The following is a 16,676-nucleotide window of genomic DNA, read 5'->3' on the forward strand; positions in this document are numbered from 1 at the left end:
TTTTTTTGGCCTCATATTTATTCTTGTCAACGCCAGCGTCGTGACGAGTTGTATTTGTGTGCGCGTGTGTGTGTGAGTGCGTGCGTGTGTGTGTGTGTGTTTCCTGTCTCCTTTTGTGTTGTGACAGCTGAGCGGAAGCCAGCGCATGCACCAACGGCAGCTGCAGGCCGGACGAACTTCTTCCACGCTATCACGCTAAGATCTCATGTTACAGTTTCATACTTTGTCTATACGTCTCTTTTAATATGGCTCTCATGCCGTTACAGTATATGAGATTATAGTGTATATGATTTATGGGCATCAGATAAAGAACAAAGATGACTCGATTGTCTTTTTCAATATTCAATCGTGATTATTTAATTTTATGCATAACTTCCTGTCTTTATCATATTACAGTAATATGCCCATAAATATATAAAATGTGTATTATTTTTTCAATTTATTAGACTTTTTGTTCAATTTTTTTCAAAAACTACTTTTTGGAGAATATAGCAATGTTTATTTTAAAAACAGAACTATTTCTGATGAATTAGGACTGTAAATATCTACATCTTATGAGGCATAATAAATAATATTACTGTATGCATAGACACATATCGTCATATTACTTATTTTTATTGCACATGGTTACTCATATGCACACAATTCCACGCCCACGAGGCTGGCTCGGGATTGGATGAGCAACGTGAGAGCTCCCCTTCAATGGACGCACGCACACAACACACACCAACACACACCACGGACACACACGAGGTTCGTCACTCGGTGTTTGACTCGTTTGGCGTCACGCGAGGCGAGGATTCCACCGGATTCCACTGCTGCAGAGCAAAACATCTTCTCAGTCCTCCGCAGTCACGATGCGACTCGTTGCGTGACATCTGCTTCTTTTTTTTATTTTATTTTTTTAAATTTTTTTTATTATTATTATTATTTTTTTTTTTTTTTTTAAATTCAACACGAGATGTCCAAGAAGAAGAGCATGGATGTTTGCCTGCGCAGATTGAAGCAGGAGCTGGTACGTGCTGCCCTTTTTCCTTCTGTCGTCTCCCTCCTGTGTGCGTGTGGAAGTCATGCATTATTGCTAATCATTCATAATTATAGAAATGTGTGCACGCCTGTTTAGTCAGGCGAGCAGATATGTAATATTGGACCTAATGTGTGGGTCATGGCATTTGTGTGTGTGTGTGTGTGTGTGTATCAATAGCCACACTTGAGTCCTTGACACTGCTCCTAAAACATACATGAATACATGTATTATTATTATTTTTAGTAGTAGTAGTAGTATTACTAGTAGTAGTAGTCTAGTGTTTATATTTTGCCATTACATTACATATTATATATTAGTATTATATATTAAATATTATATATTATTATTATATATTAAATATGATATTATGTCAAAAATCATATATATATTTATTCATATTTTATTTTTCTGGAGTTCTACTTTCCTTTTGATGACTTTTGTTTTTTAAGTAAACATATATATATTTTTAATCGACTTTGATGGTTGATGACCAATTAACCAATTAAGACGTAGTACAGTAGTCCATTATTTTTTTAATGGGTATATGTTATGCAATATGAAATAAATGCAGCGTACAGTTTTTAAATAACATATTTATATCATATATAATAAATATGTATAATTATTGAAAGTAATTTACAATAATTGGAAATTCATTGTTGTTATTTGATTGATTTGTAGTTGTTAATGGTATTCATTTTGATTTATTTATTAGTCGGGCAGACGTTGATTTAGTCCATTATCTTTATATAACGTTGCATAATATAAATGTGTTTCTATATCAAATAAATGTACTTTATTCAATGAAATACACTGTAGGATTGATTATTCATAATAATAAGGATAAATATAATGATAATGATTTTCAAACACGTTTCAGTTTATTTTTAATGTCATTGATTTCATCTTTCCCCCGCCCCGTGTTTTTAGGGAGCTGTCGTCGTCGTCGTTTTATGTTGGACGAAAAGCTTACCGCTCTTCCCGCCGCCGGGAACAAACTTGAGCGCTGGCGTCACAACGGACAGTCGACAACATGCCGACTCGTCGTTTGGCTCCTTCACGCACTCATTTGGCACACTTAAGAAGGGTTTAGCGATTGGCAGTAACGGCCGAGCGGTCCCGGGTTTGAACCCTGGCTTGGGTGGGTTTTCTTCCGGTTCTCTGGGTGGATCCCGCTTCTCTCACCAAAACGTCAGCTGGGGTAGGCTCACTTACCTACAGCAGGGTTCTTGCTCTGACAAAGGAAAAGCTTGCTCATTGGTCCGGGCACAAAGTAGATGTCCTGTGACAATGTGACACCCAGACAGGACCACGAGGCGACACCTTAAAAGCAGACACCTTATGAAAGTGGGAAGACTTTGCCGGGTGACGGGGGCAGCAAGGCGGCTTCGGTGTCCGTCTCTGTGGGTCTGTCCGGTCACGCTCCCGCTTTTGACCTCTTGAACTTACAAGCTGCGCTGGTGCTGCCGACCCCTTCGAGTGTCAACTTGGGCAGTGGACGTTGCCATTACAGTTCAGTGAAGCTCAACGCTGCGTGTGAAGGAAGGATAAGCGACATACAGTAAATAGTGTGACATCATAGCGGTGTAACAAATAGTGAATATCCTCAGCAATTGGTAGACTAAATTTCACAAAATTCTTCCCATTGGAATTTCCCATTGAGGCATGACGATTTGTATGCATATAAGCTATTCCTCATAAATTTTCTTTGATAAATAAAATGACCAAAAAAAAAACACAACAACACAGGATTTACATTTTTGCTCTAGAAAAATGGAATACAATTTTGTACAATCAAAAAATTCCCTCGACGGTTGAAAACTTCCAAAATAAAATTTTAAATCACATCTTAACATTTTTTGGTCTCTCCCAGATGGAATTAAAGTATGTATAGCATTAAAGAAAATCTATTTATAATTAGTATGCCACATTAAACAAAAAAAAAAAAAAAAAAAGCAGGTTAAATCTTAATACTATATACCCATGAAGGAATACAAATCACATTTTAAATGTGAAATCAAGTTTCCCCTGAAAGCAGCGGCTCTTAAACTTTCTACACTTAAGTATCACCCCCAAAAAATTATAAACAACATTTAAATACAGTAGCGTAGTAAGCCCGAGTGTTCATCCAAAACAAGTTGTATTCCTAATAAGTATATTTAATATCATTGTAAGCCACTGTAACTTGAGGCATAATTTCAACATTAACACAGCGGTTAAATATCGTAAAATAAAAAACTGTATTTAATGAATCAATGAAAATACAATGCACATCACAGGATTTATGCAAGACGTAGCGCCCCCTACAGGATTTAAGTGGCACAACAACGATCAGAACATGCAGCGTAAGCGCTTCAAGGGTTAGCGTTGACGTCACAGCGTGAGTGAAGAATGCTTGAGTCGGTCGTCAAAATAAAAGACGTCGTGACTCAGTCAGTCAGACAGATTGCCAGACCGTCACTGAGACGCGTTTGTGAGTCATGTGGTGTAAAAGTGTGCTTCACACCTGCGTTGGGGCGCACAAGTCGTCTGAGCCTTTGACGTGATCACAGTGAAGGTGTTTTTTTTTTTTTGTTTGTTTTTTTGATTCTTTAAAAGAATCTCTTGGACAAGTTCATCTTCGGAGGAGCCCTGAAAACGACCCAAAAATGTTGGCTTCAAACCAACATGGCCGACTTCCTGTGTGTTTTACAGCATTGGCGTCTTGAGACTTTTTGGTGGGTCTACTCATGATAGACCCCGCCTACCAAATGTCATGCTGCTCAGTGTTTATCAAGCTCCGAAAGCTTATTTTCATGTTTATCTGAATGGACGTCACCACGAAGCCTTCAACCGTTGCTTGTTATTTGCTTTCCCGCTTTTATTAGCCTGGTGACGTTGACCTCGCTCCATATAGAGAGACCCTCTATGGCCTTGACACACACACACACACACACACACACAGTACCATTCATTTTTAATGAGCCGGCTGGAGAGGCAGGAAGGGGTCCGATAACCTCCATTTTATAAAGCCCCCATCCCGACCCACCAAACAAACAACAAGCCTCGCATGTTAGAGCTACAGAAGAGGCGCTCGTGTGTGTGTTTGTGTGCGTGTTTTTTTTTAATATACAAGTATTCGTCATGTAATTATAGAGTAGAAGAACTCAACGTATTTGACTGGCTCTCTCCATTCACGGTGGACACGTTTGGACATGTAAGCGGTGAAAGTGTGTGTGCACTGTTAACTTCTTAAAACAAGAGCAAAGTGACTGAGATGCCAACACATCAATCAACAATCAATCGCACACAAATGTATCAACTCGTTTCACAACCAGCAGCGGTTTGGCAGATAGTCAACAATTCTCCAAAAATGAGGCTTCAAGCTGTTTATTTTCGCCACCAATTGAAGATTACTGTCAAACATAAAGCAAAGAAAATTACACGTATATTTCTTTGCTTTAGACAAAGCCATTTAGCTTATTGCTAACAAACAATGCAAACCACCCTGGAGCGGCTAACAAATAGCATCGGTGTCGCTGTGTTGTATGGGAACTGATACTTAAACACAAACGAGTCAGTAGTGAAATTCTTCTTCGTGTGAGTCTCTATGCCTGCCCCCAGATGGCCGAGGCATTAACATCAGAAGGAGCAGCACAATGTCCATTGAAGTAAAGCCAAAACTGTTTAATTCTTTACATTCTATTTAATTATGTAATTACTGTATGTTTTTGGGAAGTATTTTACTCATGAAAAAAAAAAACTAATTTCAAAAATGTAATTTTCGGGGGGGCTTGAATGGATTAATGGTATTTCCATTCATTTTAATGCAGAAAGATGATCTGAGATCCGAGTGTTTTAAGTTACGAGTGTGGTCAAGCAACGAATTAACCTCGTATCTCAAGACACCACTGTAATCTGTCACAGAGTCAAACCATGGCCAACGTAATAATAATAAAAAAAAAACATTCTTAACTGTCATTCAAGTGCAAAAAGAAGTTCACTGAATTAAACTAGTTGAGTCTAGTAAAAAAAAAAAAAAAAAAAAAAAAAAAAAAAAAAAAAGAAGCTAACTCAACATAACTAACTGAAACTACATAAAGCCATTCATCTATTTGATGATGTTGTCCTGAGCAGTCCGGACAGAGCCACAACAATATGTAATTTTTTTATTTTTTTATTTTTGTATTGTAGTCATTTTAATTCTTTAAAGGGAAATAAAAAAGAATTTTTTTTTTTATTTTTTTTTTTGCTGAACTTTATTTGGGATTAATCAGATGCTGACTCCCATTTAAAATGCATTTGAATGTGATTGGTTAATTCTGAACCCAGCCACATCCCCACTTATAAGAAGGAGGTTGTGTACACTTGTGCAACCAAAATATCTCAGTCATTTAATTTTAGTTCCCCTCTCAAAAAAGATTTTTTTTTAAATTGAGTTTAACAGCTTCTCGATCACATTAATGGTGGAAAAAACAAAAACAACAAAAACATTTGAACAGGGATGTGTAGACTTTTTATATACTCCACTCCAATATTGAATTATTAATTACTACTATAATACAAATTACTCTCCGTGCATCAGTGGGGCTCTGAAATCAGCAGTCACTATTTTAGGTATTCAAACAGTCTAAACTTTATTGAAACACGGCCAAGACTACACACGAGCACGTTTCATCTCGTCTGAACATCACAGGAGCAGACTGATGATGCAAAAAGTGCACCAGGGCAGTAAATCGGTTCCCCACGGCTTCAGTTTCACCACCGCCTTTAAAATCGGAGCGGACGGATGTTTCCTAACGAGCTTCTCAGGCTGTTGGCGCCTTTTAAAAGAGCTGTCCAAAACGTGCGCTTCACTTTCAAGTCTTTTTAAAGCAAATAAGTGCCAGGCGGCCAAAGGTTGAAGCTGACATATTTGGGCCACTCGCTTGAGTCGCGAGTCAGCTAACATGAGCAATAATGGGGCTTGACTTTGTGCTGGAGTATAAATTATTAACGTCACCTTTGAAAAACACAAAAAAAGTCTGTGTTGACCTTCTAAAATATCTGCGACGATTCAATCACGCCTGCTTTGATGCGCTGAACACACGCCGCCAAAGGTTACAAGTTCACGGTGCATGATATTAACCGCACATTAGCACGATGATCAGAATATTAGATATAGGGGGAAAAAAAAATAGTAATGACATTTTTAAGATTTATTTCCCATATTTTGGAGATAAATGTGTGTCATTAGACAAAACAACTTTCAAACATAAAGTCATTGTGACTTTTTGTGATTATACTGTATTTAGCAATATGCATTTCAAAATAGTCTTTTTCCATTTAAATGTCTGTAAATTATATATTTTTAAACAAATGTTTAATAAATTTTTGATTATTTTGATGATTTTATTCATTCAGTTATTAAATTTACTGTATTTATTTTTATTTTTACATTTGTAATTTATAGTATTTTTTATTAAGAATTTTACATTATTAAATGTTTACTATATTGTATCCATATTTTTGTGAAGGTGACAAGTAAATCAAATAATTACATTTCAATTAAAAAATCCTCTTTTAAAAACACAAATTGTATAAAATAATACAATCTATTTAAATGTGTTTTTATTTTTTTATTTGATGCTATTATTATTTAAAATGTTTATAACATTGTATTATTTTGTTTTTTATTTGATGAATTTCATTACATTTTTTTACTTTAAAAAAATAATAAGAATTTTCTATTAAATTTTACTAAACTTTATAGAATGTGGATTGTTCAATAACTGTTATCATTTAATAGAGTTTAACAATTTTTACACTTTTTAATTGAATGACATTTCAATTCAGTGTTCATTTCTTTTTAAAAAAAAAGACATTTTACATTTTGAAATGCACTTTTATTTTTCCACCTGATGCTTAAAGGATTACTACATTTTCAATAAATATTTTGACATTAGATTTTCATATCTTTTTTAGTTTTTAATTTTTTTTAATGTATTAAATTATTTTGTTGAAACCGTTTTTGTTTTTTTTTGCCATTAGGTATTTTCTCATGGCCACAATTTAATTTAGAAACATGAAGCCATCTCCTTTTGCATCACATTTGTGTTTTTTCCTGAGATTACAAACATTGTGCAACATGTCTTCCTCTCACGGGGCTTATAGGTTGTCTTACACATGGGGGGGGGGGGCACCACAGTCATATATCACAGTCTGGTGTTGTTACGATCTTCCATATGTAACCATTTATAATTGAAGCCGTGGACTCTCATCGACATCTAAGCATATGGCCGAGGACCCCCGCAATCCCACCCCACTGACTCTCACTGGCAGCCTCTCGTCTCATTGTGACCCCCCCCCCCCTTACACAGTTTGGGGATGAGTCGAGACTTGCAACTCTGATTGGTTGCCCCCATGCGAGACCGCTACATATATCCATCCGTACACTTGAGGGGCAGTTAGGTTGGTGCATTTGTGACATGACAGTGACGGTCTGACTTCATAGAAGGTAAGAGGATCACTTTGAATGATGTTTTATTGTTATTTTGTTTGTTTATTATTAGAATTATTGCAATTGCTGTTCATTATTATTATGACAAATGATTCACCTTTTGGGGTCTCAGCATGCCCGAAAGTTCACCAATTTTGGCAAGTGTGCATATCTTGGGGGAAATGTATCTATTTTAGGGGTCTTGAACATGATCCCTCAAAAGTCACGCTGTTGCGTCCCCTGGAAAGTTTGAGAAAAATTTGCCCCAGGCACCAGTTTCTCCGATCAATATGAAATTGGGAGGAAATGTCAATTGTAACTGGATGCATTAAAAAGTCTGAAAGACCCATGCCTAAAATTGGAAAAGGAAATCGGCCATTTTGGTTTGTTAGTGCTGCGAGAGGCTGGCGACCAGTTCAGGGTGTACCCCGCCTCTCGGCCGAAAATAGCTGGGATTGGCTATGTGAGGATAAGCGGTACAGAAAATGGATGGATAGATGGATGGTTTGTTAGCGTTATTAAGTAGTTGGGTAAGCTAAGTTATTCAAGTTCATGCATGCTTGTGTATGGCGTGCTACGTATGTACAGTATCCATGAAATGCGTGCAAATGTTCTTGGGTGAAGACAAAACATGATGTCAGTGATTCACAAAGTGGGTCAGGGAGGGCAAATGATTCAGAACTTGGCCACCGGGGCTTTTCGTCTGTCTGTGTGCGTTCCAGAGAAGATGTTAGGTCACATGACTCAGCCTCGAGAACAGATGAGAAGCGAAAGCAAAGAGGAGGAGTAGGAGGAAGATGAGAAGAGTATGATTGCAGCAGCAGACAAAAAAAAAAGGGCGTGAAAAACAACCTTGACTGTCCTGATTACATTTTTTAGCAAGCACATTTTACATAAGTTGGATGCTAGGAACTTTCTTCATGCACTTTATTTGGGATAACATGATGCCTCGATCTCATAACTACACTGGATCGTACAAATAGCAATACCACCACCAGCAGCAGCAGTAGCAACAACAACAACAACAATAACAATAATAATAATACACTTGCTATGCAGTAAAATCTCATTTATTATATATACATATTTTTTAAATATATGTATTTATTTATATTGCACGTACGAAGACCCAAGTATATACAAATATCTTTCAAATAAATCATTTTTGGGGGATAAAATGTAATAGAACTAAATAATGGTAAATAAATAAATACACATTTAAAAAAATGAAATGCTATAAATGCAATAATAAGTAATTCAACATAAAATATTGATTTTAACAAAGATTTAATTATTGTTTTATTCATGAAAACATTACTTTTTTGAATAAAAATAAAATGTAACATTACTTTTTGAATCATGTTAATTCATCAAATAAATATTTGTGTTCATAATTCTCCATTAAATTTTAAATCCTTTGTAATTATTAAATAAAAAGTATTTAAAAAAATCAAACTTTAAATACTGTTAAATTATTACATAAATGTTTTTATTATTCTTAAATACAACATTACTTTTAAAATCATGTTAAATCAATAAATAATACTCAATTTTAAATATTTTTTTAGATATTTACTTGTATATATATTTTCCTGTGTAATGTACTGTGCAACAGTATAGTCTATAGTATATGTGTATAGTCTATAGTATATGTAATGGCCCTGAAGTAGTGCAATGTGATGCTCGTGCGCCAGGTTGAGTATATTTATTTATGGTGTGAGAGATTTGTGGGTGCAGCATAAAGTACATGAGTGCAAAGATGGTAGCATACAGTATTGTACCGGTTTTGGGAAGTAAAGACTGAATGAGAGTGAAGGGGAAAGCTGGTCTGTTTTGCAGCTGTCATGTTTTGAATGCGAGCCATATGGGTCAACGTGCACGTCCATCCAAAACAGCCTGTAGACCTCCTGTCATGTTTCATTCTGTCAATTCATGCTGTTGTAATTGGATTAAAAAGAGGAACAGCTGGTCGGTCCAGATTTGGACACCGTGAAGCTGAAGCGGACATGTTCTGATTGTCATCACTCTCGTCACTCTCCAGGTGTCCATGAAGGAAGCAGGAGATGGCCTCCATGCTCAGATGAATTCCATGATGGGAGCCCTCCAGGAACTCAAGCTCCTTCAGGTCCAGACCGCTCTAGACAACCTCAACCTGACAGCTCCAGGACGGACATATCTGCAGGACGCGACAGCTTCTGACACAACGTTCATGAGTTTTTCGGAAGCAGATCCCAGGTTGTGCTTGTCCAACGACCCCAGCCCAAGTCCAGAGCCATCTACGGAGATCTCACAAAGCAGATACAGCGAAGGGACCCTCTCTTCATCTAGTTCCAGTCTGGAGATGGAGAGAAGCGAGGAAGGAGACCTGGAGGCCATACCGCGGAGATGGTCAGGCTATGCGGCACCGCAGGTTGATTTCTGCGGACCCACAGTAGGGAACCCTCCGCCCGAGCCCTACATGCAGCCTCCCAAGCGTAACCAACCGGTGGATCTGCCGGGCATCCTCTACAGCCTCTCCAGAGAAGGTCCTTCCCTGGACAACGGCTATTCCCAGGACAGCACGGACGATGCCGGCGACTGGACGTCGTCGCTCATGAACCGCTGCCGCAATCGCCAACCCTTAGTCCTGGGCGACAACGTCTTCGCCGACCTCGTAGGCAACTGGCTGAACTTGCCCGAGGTGGAACTGGAAGAAACAGGGGAGGAGGAGGAGAAAAGGGAGGCGAGTGCAGCGGATGGGGGCGGCGACAGACCAGACACACCGGCTCACCCACTGCGCCTCAGCCGATCGCAGGAGATCTGCAGGAAGTTCTCACTCACGACCAACATCTTCAAGAAGTTCCTCCGAGGAGTCCGGCCAGACCGGGACAAACTGCTCAAAGAGAGGCCCGGCTGGATGGCACCGGAGCTCTCCGAGGGCGTCCTGGTCAGGAGGCCCAAAAAAGCGGCTCCAAAAAGCTCGAAAGGCAGCTTCTACCTGCCTTTCTGGGCCAACGGACAGCAGAATAAAGGGCGGCCAGAAATGCATCCGAGTAGCCAAAACCACTTCCAGCAGTTCCACGAGAAGCCGTTTGCGGGGGTATACTTGGACCGGAGACCACCGGAGGGTAGACTGCGGAAAATGCAGCCCTTGTTTGACTACAACACAGCTGTGTGGGTCTGATGGCGGGCCAACAGACTCGCACCACATTGGACCGGCAGCAGGTGCTAGCTGAATGAACGACTGTTATCCAAAACATGAACGTCACACTCGCGGTCCTGGTGATCAGGTTTTGTCTGACAATCAGAAAACCTTCAACCTCTTTTGGCAGTGTCTTTTGTACAATCGACATGTTGTCATTTATTTCTGGCTGTCTGACTGGCTCTATCTCAGAAGACGGTACTTTAAAGATTTTTACCAGACACGACACTCTTGGGTCGCAGAGGTTTGTGTTTCATATATAGTATGTTGTCACTATACGCACACTTGAACATTCTTTCAGTTTCCAAGATGCTTTGGCAACTCTAATTTAAACGATTTTTTCAAAACAATTTCAAACCCTCCTGGGTGTTTTAAGAACACGTTAGCCTGTTTTTAAGGGCAAGTCCTCTCTCGTGCAAGTGAGCAACAGTATATTCAGCCGCATACACTGCTGGGCCAATGGCACATTTGTCTAAAGTTACCAGAGGGTTGGGTAAAGAAGCAAGCTCCTATATAGATAATACAATTATTTTGAGACACCTGATCAAACACTAGTACCACTCCACCGCCACTGCGTCTACAACTTCACCAAGCAATCAAGTATGTGCCACTTAGCAGAAGTTAACCCCAATCTGTGCATCCGACGCAACTCAATGCTGCTTAACGTTTGACTTTGACATGTCACTCCTGTGGCGAATGGGGGTATTTCTGCATGAGAGGGCCTCTGCATGATACTGTTTCAGACAGTGTAGTCCGGCCTTGGCTTGAAAGTGGCTGTGGATATTTGCCCATCATAGCTAGCCATATGATGGGCAGACACATTTTCGGAAAAAGGCTGATAGCAGAAGATCTACTCGGTTGTTTAATATCACCCCTGATTGGCGCGTAGGCACTTCAGAGACCAAATATTTGTATACAACCTTTTAAACAGTCCGTTTTACCCACGATGTCTCCTTTAAACATTCTGTCTGATTCAGAGGCAGGAAGCAACAGACTGCCTCTGTGGTAACCAACGAAGGTTCTAATAGCAGTTGCTTCACCAAGTCAATGGGAAAGAGCAAAAAACTGTTCAGAAAAGGAGAATTCTGAAGGTGATTAGATGAAGGCCATATGTGATGTGTCACATCCATCAAAGTTACAGAATAAAGTACATGCATGGTTCCGGTTTTGACAAGCCATCCACTCATTTTCTACGGCGCTAATGAGAGTCAATGGTAACTTGAGCCTAACCTAGCTGGCTATTGCCCAAGAGGTGGGGCGCAAGTGGCCAGCCAATTGCAGAGCACATGCAGTAAAGACAAACAACCACTTGTACTCACATTCACCTATGGACAATTCTTCAATGGACCCGAAAGTGCATGTTTTTGGAATGTGGGACGAAGCTGGAGTACGTTCTCCATCTTGTAAAATGCAGCATAATTATCATTTCAATGGAGAAAATTGATTTGTTATATGAGTAAAGTGAGTTTTGAGCTTGGTCACGGAACAAATTCAACTCATGTGAAATAAACTCAAGCGGGGCTCGACTGATTAATCGACTGATTAATTAATATTCGTCCTTTTCAAATCAGATGGATTTACACATTAACACATTACAACACAAGACAAAGATAATGACAGTTAAACATAAAAAAAAATTGGCCAAAATTGGCAAAAGTAAAATCGGCCGATTTTTCTCTCTGTTTTAAAGTTAAACAAATGCTAAAGAACAGTTGCTAAAGTATTGTAAAACTGTTTAATCTTCTGCCTATAATTCATATCTTTATTGTTGTAGGCATTAAGGGACCAAAAAAATATATATATTCTTTAAATTAATTGGCGGGAATTTTGCCAAATATAGGAATCGGCATCAGCCTCAAAATTCGGTCGGGCGCTACTCTTTTTTTTTTTTTTTTTTTTTTTTTTTTTTTTTTTTACTCATTTGAACTACGTGGGATGTGAAAACCTTAAAACGCCTGGGAATGCTAATATGACCTTTGTGACATAAGGCCGGGAACGCAACCAGGATGCTGAGTGCTCCATCCATTTTTGGACCGTTGCATCATTGCATCATCTTTGCCCCAGCAGGACGTGAAAGCAATCAAGTGCATGACTAGTTCACTTCAGTTACATTTCTTGTGGTGTTTTCTTTTTGCCAGCTGTCATGTCACATATTCTTAATGACTGTGCTGTGTGGCACACACTGAGTCAACTGTCAGTCCACATGGGCTGCTGGCACAGTGGAAGGGGGTGAGCATGGCACGGCCCACCACTGACTGCCATCTGCTATCAGGACAAGACTGGACATATATATAAAAAGTCTGAAGTGTCTTGATCTTACACATATTACACTTGGACCACTGGTAGAATGCAAGGACAATCTTATAAATGTCATTTATTGTAAGGTTTTTTTGTTTCCTAATTGACCAATAGCGAAGGGGCCAGCAGGGATTAGACTTTAGGTCTTATGCAGCCTCTTGGCCAGTTGATCCATATGTTGCAGTCTCAGGATGCAGGTCACATACACATTTTGCAATACGACCTCACTCACACTATGCAGATGTCATTTTATTGGTTTGTTTGCTCCCAAATTGGGAATTCTCACCATTGTTTTTTGTTTTTAATGAAGTGATCAAAGTGTGTCGTGTTTTGTAGACTTGTCACTTGACTCTTTGTATACAATAAATTTGCTTTAAGAAACAGAGAGCAGTTTTGCGCATCACTCGTTTTTTGTTTTAGTGTGGTAACTTTGCATTATAAATAAATTAGTAGGAAAATGTACTTTTTGATCTGATGTCATGTAAAAATCTAAAATAAAATCAAGCAAAATAAAGATATGAACTAAATAGAAAATGAAACAAAAAAAACAATCAACGACTAGAATGTTCTGTATTAAATCAAATCAAATAAAAACACATTAAAATCCACTGCTACATATGAATGTGGATGTGATAAAATGTAAATCAAATTAAATAAAAGCATAAAATACATGACAAATCGTCTACTGTATATGAGTATGTATGTGATAAAATATAATATGAATGAGATAGAATTATAAAATAAATTATGTATCATTTTCTATAATTTTCTGAATGAAATTTAAAAAATTAAAATTTGGAGAAATAGATATTAAAATACAAAACAATTATTGTAATTTACTGCATCCAATAAAAAAATCATATAAACAAATTACGATAATGTTCTCTAAACAATAACATTTTTAGCAAATGTTTATTGTAAAAAATATAAAATACATTACAAAGGAGGTACTATTATTTTATGGGAATAAATAATAAAATGAAACAAAGTAAAAACTAAAATACAAATAAACTCATCAAATGTTATGCATTGAATACAAATAAACTGATAGAATCAAATTAAATTATGAATCAAATACTAATAACAAATGAATAAATGGGAATAATACAATAAAAATTAAACAAAACAAATTTTCATAAAATAAAACCTAAACAACAATAATAGGACAATAATCTAATAATTTAAATCAAGACATTTTTTTTTCAAGAAATATGATTAAATATATATATATAATGTTCTTATAATGCACCATACTGAGAATATTGACATGATGCTCGTTGTAAACGGATGTCCTTCGGGTGTTAGATTGTACCGAATGTGGCAAAAAGGTTTCCACGTGTTGTAGCCGCGATAAAAGTCATCGCATGCAACTTTGGATGGATTTTGCTTGAGAAAGCCGGCGTGGAATTCTCTCTCGGTCAAAGTGCTGCTGCATGACTAAAAAAGTGGATGGAACTGCCTCGATGGCCGCTCTCGAAATTGATTTCTAAATATGGAGCGGCAGTCCCACAGCGTCTTCAATAAGTAAAACGTTGAGAACACGGGACACGCTTCTGACCGCATCGACTTTTGTGTGCCTCTGAGGAAAAAGGGGGGAAAAAAAAAAAAAAAAGAGTTTGGTCTTGAATTTCTCTGGGCTCCACACTGATGATATCATAGATGCTTGTCAAATGGAATAGATGCAAACAAAGCTTTGCTTGTTGCAGTTGTGTAGATGAAGCAGAGTTGATGTTTCCAACAGACTTTCCACACGCCCCCATTTTCAGTCCAAAATAATCCTGACGATCCATCCGGATGTTTTCATCCATAGCATACTATGCACTCTTGATCTTGATATTCTTAGCAGCAAAGAGTTTACCGTGCACTATAGCGACCATTCCAATGTCATACTCCCAAAACTGGCATTTCATCTACTTGTGCGTCTGGTGTCATGCACACTTTCATCAGTGACACAAGCATAGCATTACTATTTACAGTATATGCAGATTTTGGACTTTTTTTGTTTTTTTTTTTAGTCCAAATGAATCCTGACAATCTATACTGCTAGCAGCATAGAATGAATTGTATATTATGGAGTTTCTTCTTCTAGCAATTCCATTTGTATGGAAATTTCGGCATGATTGTATTTTTTTTGTTTTGTTTTGAAAACATGAGCAGCCTTAAAGTCGAGCCCGTGTGCCTGTGTGGGAGAGAACGCGCTCAACAGCTGCAACAGTATAGCCGTCGTCTCAGCTAATTCAATTTGTGTGTCTGGACTCCCCCCCACCCCCGACTTTTGTCAGCTGTCGCTCTCACACGGGCCAAGACTAAAGTCACATTTTAGATGTATATGAAGAGTACTACTTGCACAGTGTTCCATCATAAAGTAAAGATGTTTAGTGCTTAGCTCAGTTCCTGTAGCTACTGATTACTCGCCCATAAAGTCACCACTGTAATGCAAAACACGTTTTTAGCTTGTTTTCTACAATTGCACCATTTCTATCTTGCTTTCACTGTATCTTGATTTTGTTATACTTGTTATTCTGTAGTGACACTCAGAAGGATTCAATCCCCATTATAAATGGCATTTACAAACGTTCGATAAGATTGATGCATAATGGCTGACTTGTTTTAATTTAGATATTGTGATGCCATCCATTGCCTGTACACACTGTATTTGGCTTTTCCTCATCACGGTCGTTCGTGGATGAGCTGCGGCCTATCCAACCTGATTTCGGGTAGTTCTATGGCAGGGTATATACAGCGGAACCTCAATAAAACAAACCCCGATATAACGGATTTCGGATAAAACGGACTGTCGGGACTGAACAATGTGTCCAAAAATAGTTTCCGTTTGTCACTTCAACTGCCGTTGACAAAGTCTGTCAGTTCCAGAATTGTCCGCTGTTGTTTACTGGCGCTGAGGCGCAATGCAGGCAGAGAATGTCACGACCGGAAAGGCTAAAAAGAGTCCACAAGGCACATCCATCCATCCATTTTCTGAGCCGCTTCTCCTCACAAGGGTCGCGGGCGTGCTGGAGCCTATCCCAGCTGTCATCGGGCAGGAGGCGGGGTACACCCTGAACCGGTTGCCAGCCAATCGCAGGGCACACAGAAACAAACAACCATTCGCACTCACAGTCACACCTACGGGCAATTTAGAGTCTCCAATTTATGCATGTTTTTGGGATGTGGGAGGAAACCGGAGTGCCCGGAGAAAACCCACGCAGGCACGGGGAGAACATGCAAACTCCACACAGGCGGGGCCGGGGATTGAACCCCGGTCCTCAGAACTGTGAGGCTGACGCTCTAACCAGTCGGCCACCGTGCCGCCTCCACAAGGCGCAATGAACATGAAATGACAAAAAAGGTGGAAAAGTATAAATGAAGGAGAAAGCTAGCAGAGCTGTCGTAACAGGCTGCACATACAAGGGCGCCTCTCCATCATCTCAGAGATAAAAAGAAATGAGTAAATGTCTTCGCCGTCCATCATTACAGAAGTTAACAAGGAAAATGTAAACTATAAAAACGTGATATTACTCGGTTGGGTGATTGCGGGTGCAACGATGCGTGCCTACGTACGACGCAATGCGGCCCCGCGTGCTTTCGTTCCCCCCCCCCGGCCACGCCGCTCATCTTTCAGTGATCCTTCAGCTGTGCGGCCACACCAGCTCCGCCTTGAACCCGGCCGGCGGTGGAATGCGCTCGCGTTTCACTTTTTCTAATCGGTCAGC

General features: G+C 39.0%; 1 protein-coding gene across 2 annotated transcripts; it reads left to right on the plus strand.

Moving 5' to 3' along the window:
- Window positions 1-908: 908 nt before the first annotated feature.
- inka2 (inka box actin regulator 2) lies at window positions 909-13,348 on the plus strand. 2 transcript variants are annotated; one of them, XM_061784934.1, is made up of 2 exons: window positions 909-1,015; window positions 9,526-13,348. In XM_061784934.1, the coding sequence occupies exons 1-2, from the start codon at window positions 962-964 to the stop codon at window positions 10,645-10,647; spliced, it is 1,176 nt and encodes a 391-aa protein (XP_061640918.1). In that variant the 5' UTR covers window positions 909-961; the 3' UTR covers window positions 10,648-13,348. The 2 variants fall into 2 exon arrangements, with proteins under 2 accessions (XP_061640918.1, XP_061640919.1); XM_061784935.1 differs by lacking the exon at window positions 909-1,015 and adding an exon at window positions 7,463-7,502.
- The last annotated feature ends 3,328 nt before the right edge of the window (window positions 13,349-16,676 follow it).

The sequence above is a fragment of the Phyllopteryx taeniolatus genome, chromosome 9 (assembly GCF_024500385.1).
Source record: "Phyllopteryx taeniolatus isolate TA_2022b chromosome 9, UOR_Ptae_1.2, whole genome shotgun sequence".
Lineage (NCBI taxonomy): Eukaryota > Metazoa > Chordata > Actinopteri > Syngnathiformes > Syngnathidae > Phyllopteryx > Phyllopteryx taeniolatus.

Bases quoted from the DNA above. Each gene is read 5' to 3' on its own strand.
- inka2 (XM_061784934.1), top strand. From the start codon at position 962: ATGTCCAAGAAGAAGAGCATGGATGTTTGCCTGCGCAGATTGAAGCAG. The intron at 1,016-9,525 runs GTACGTGCTGCC...GTCACTCTCCAG, and splicing joins GCAGATTGAAGCAGGAGCTG to GTGTCCATGAAGGAAGCAGG.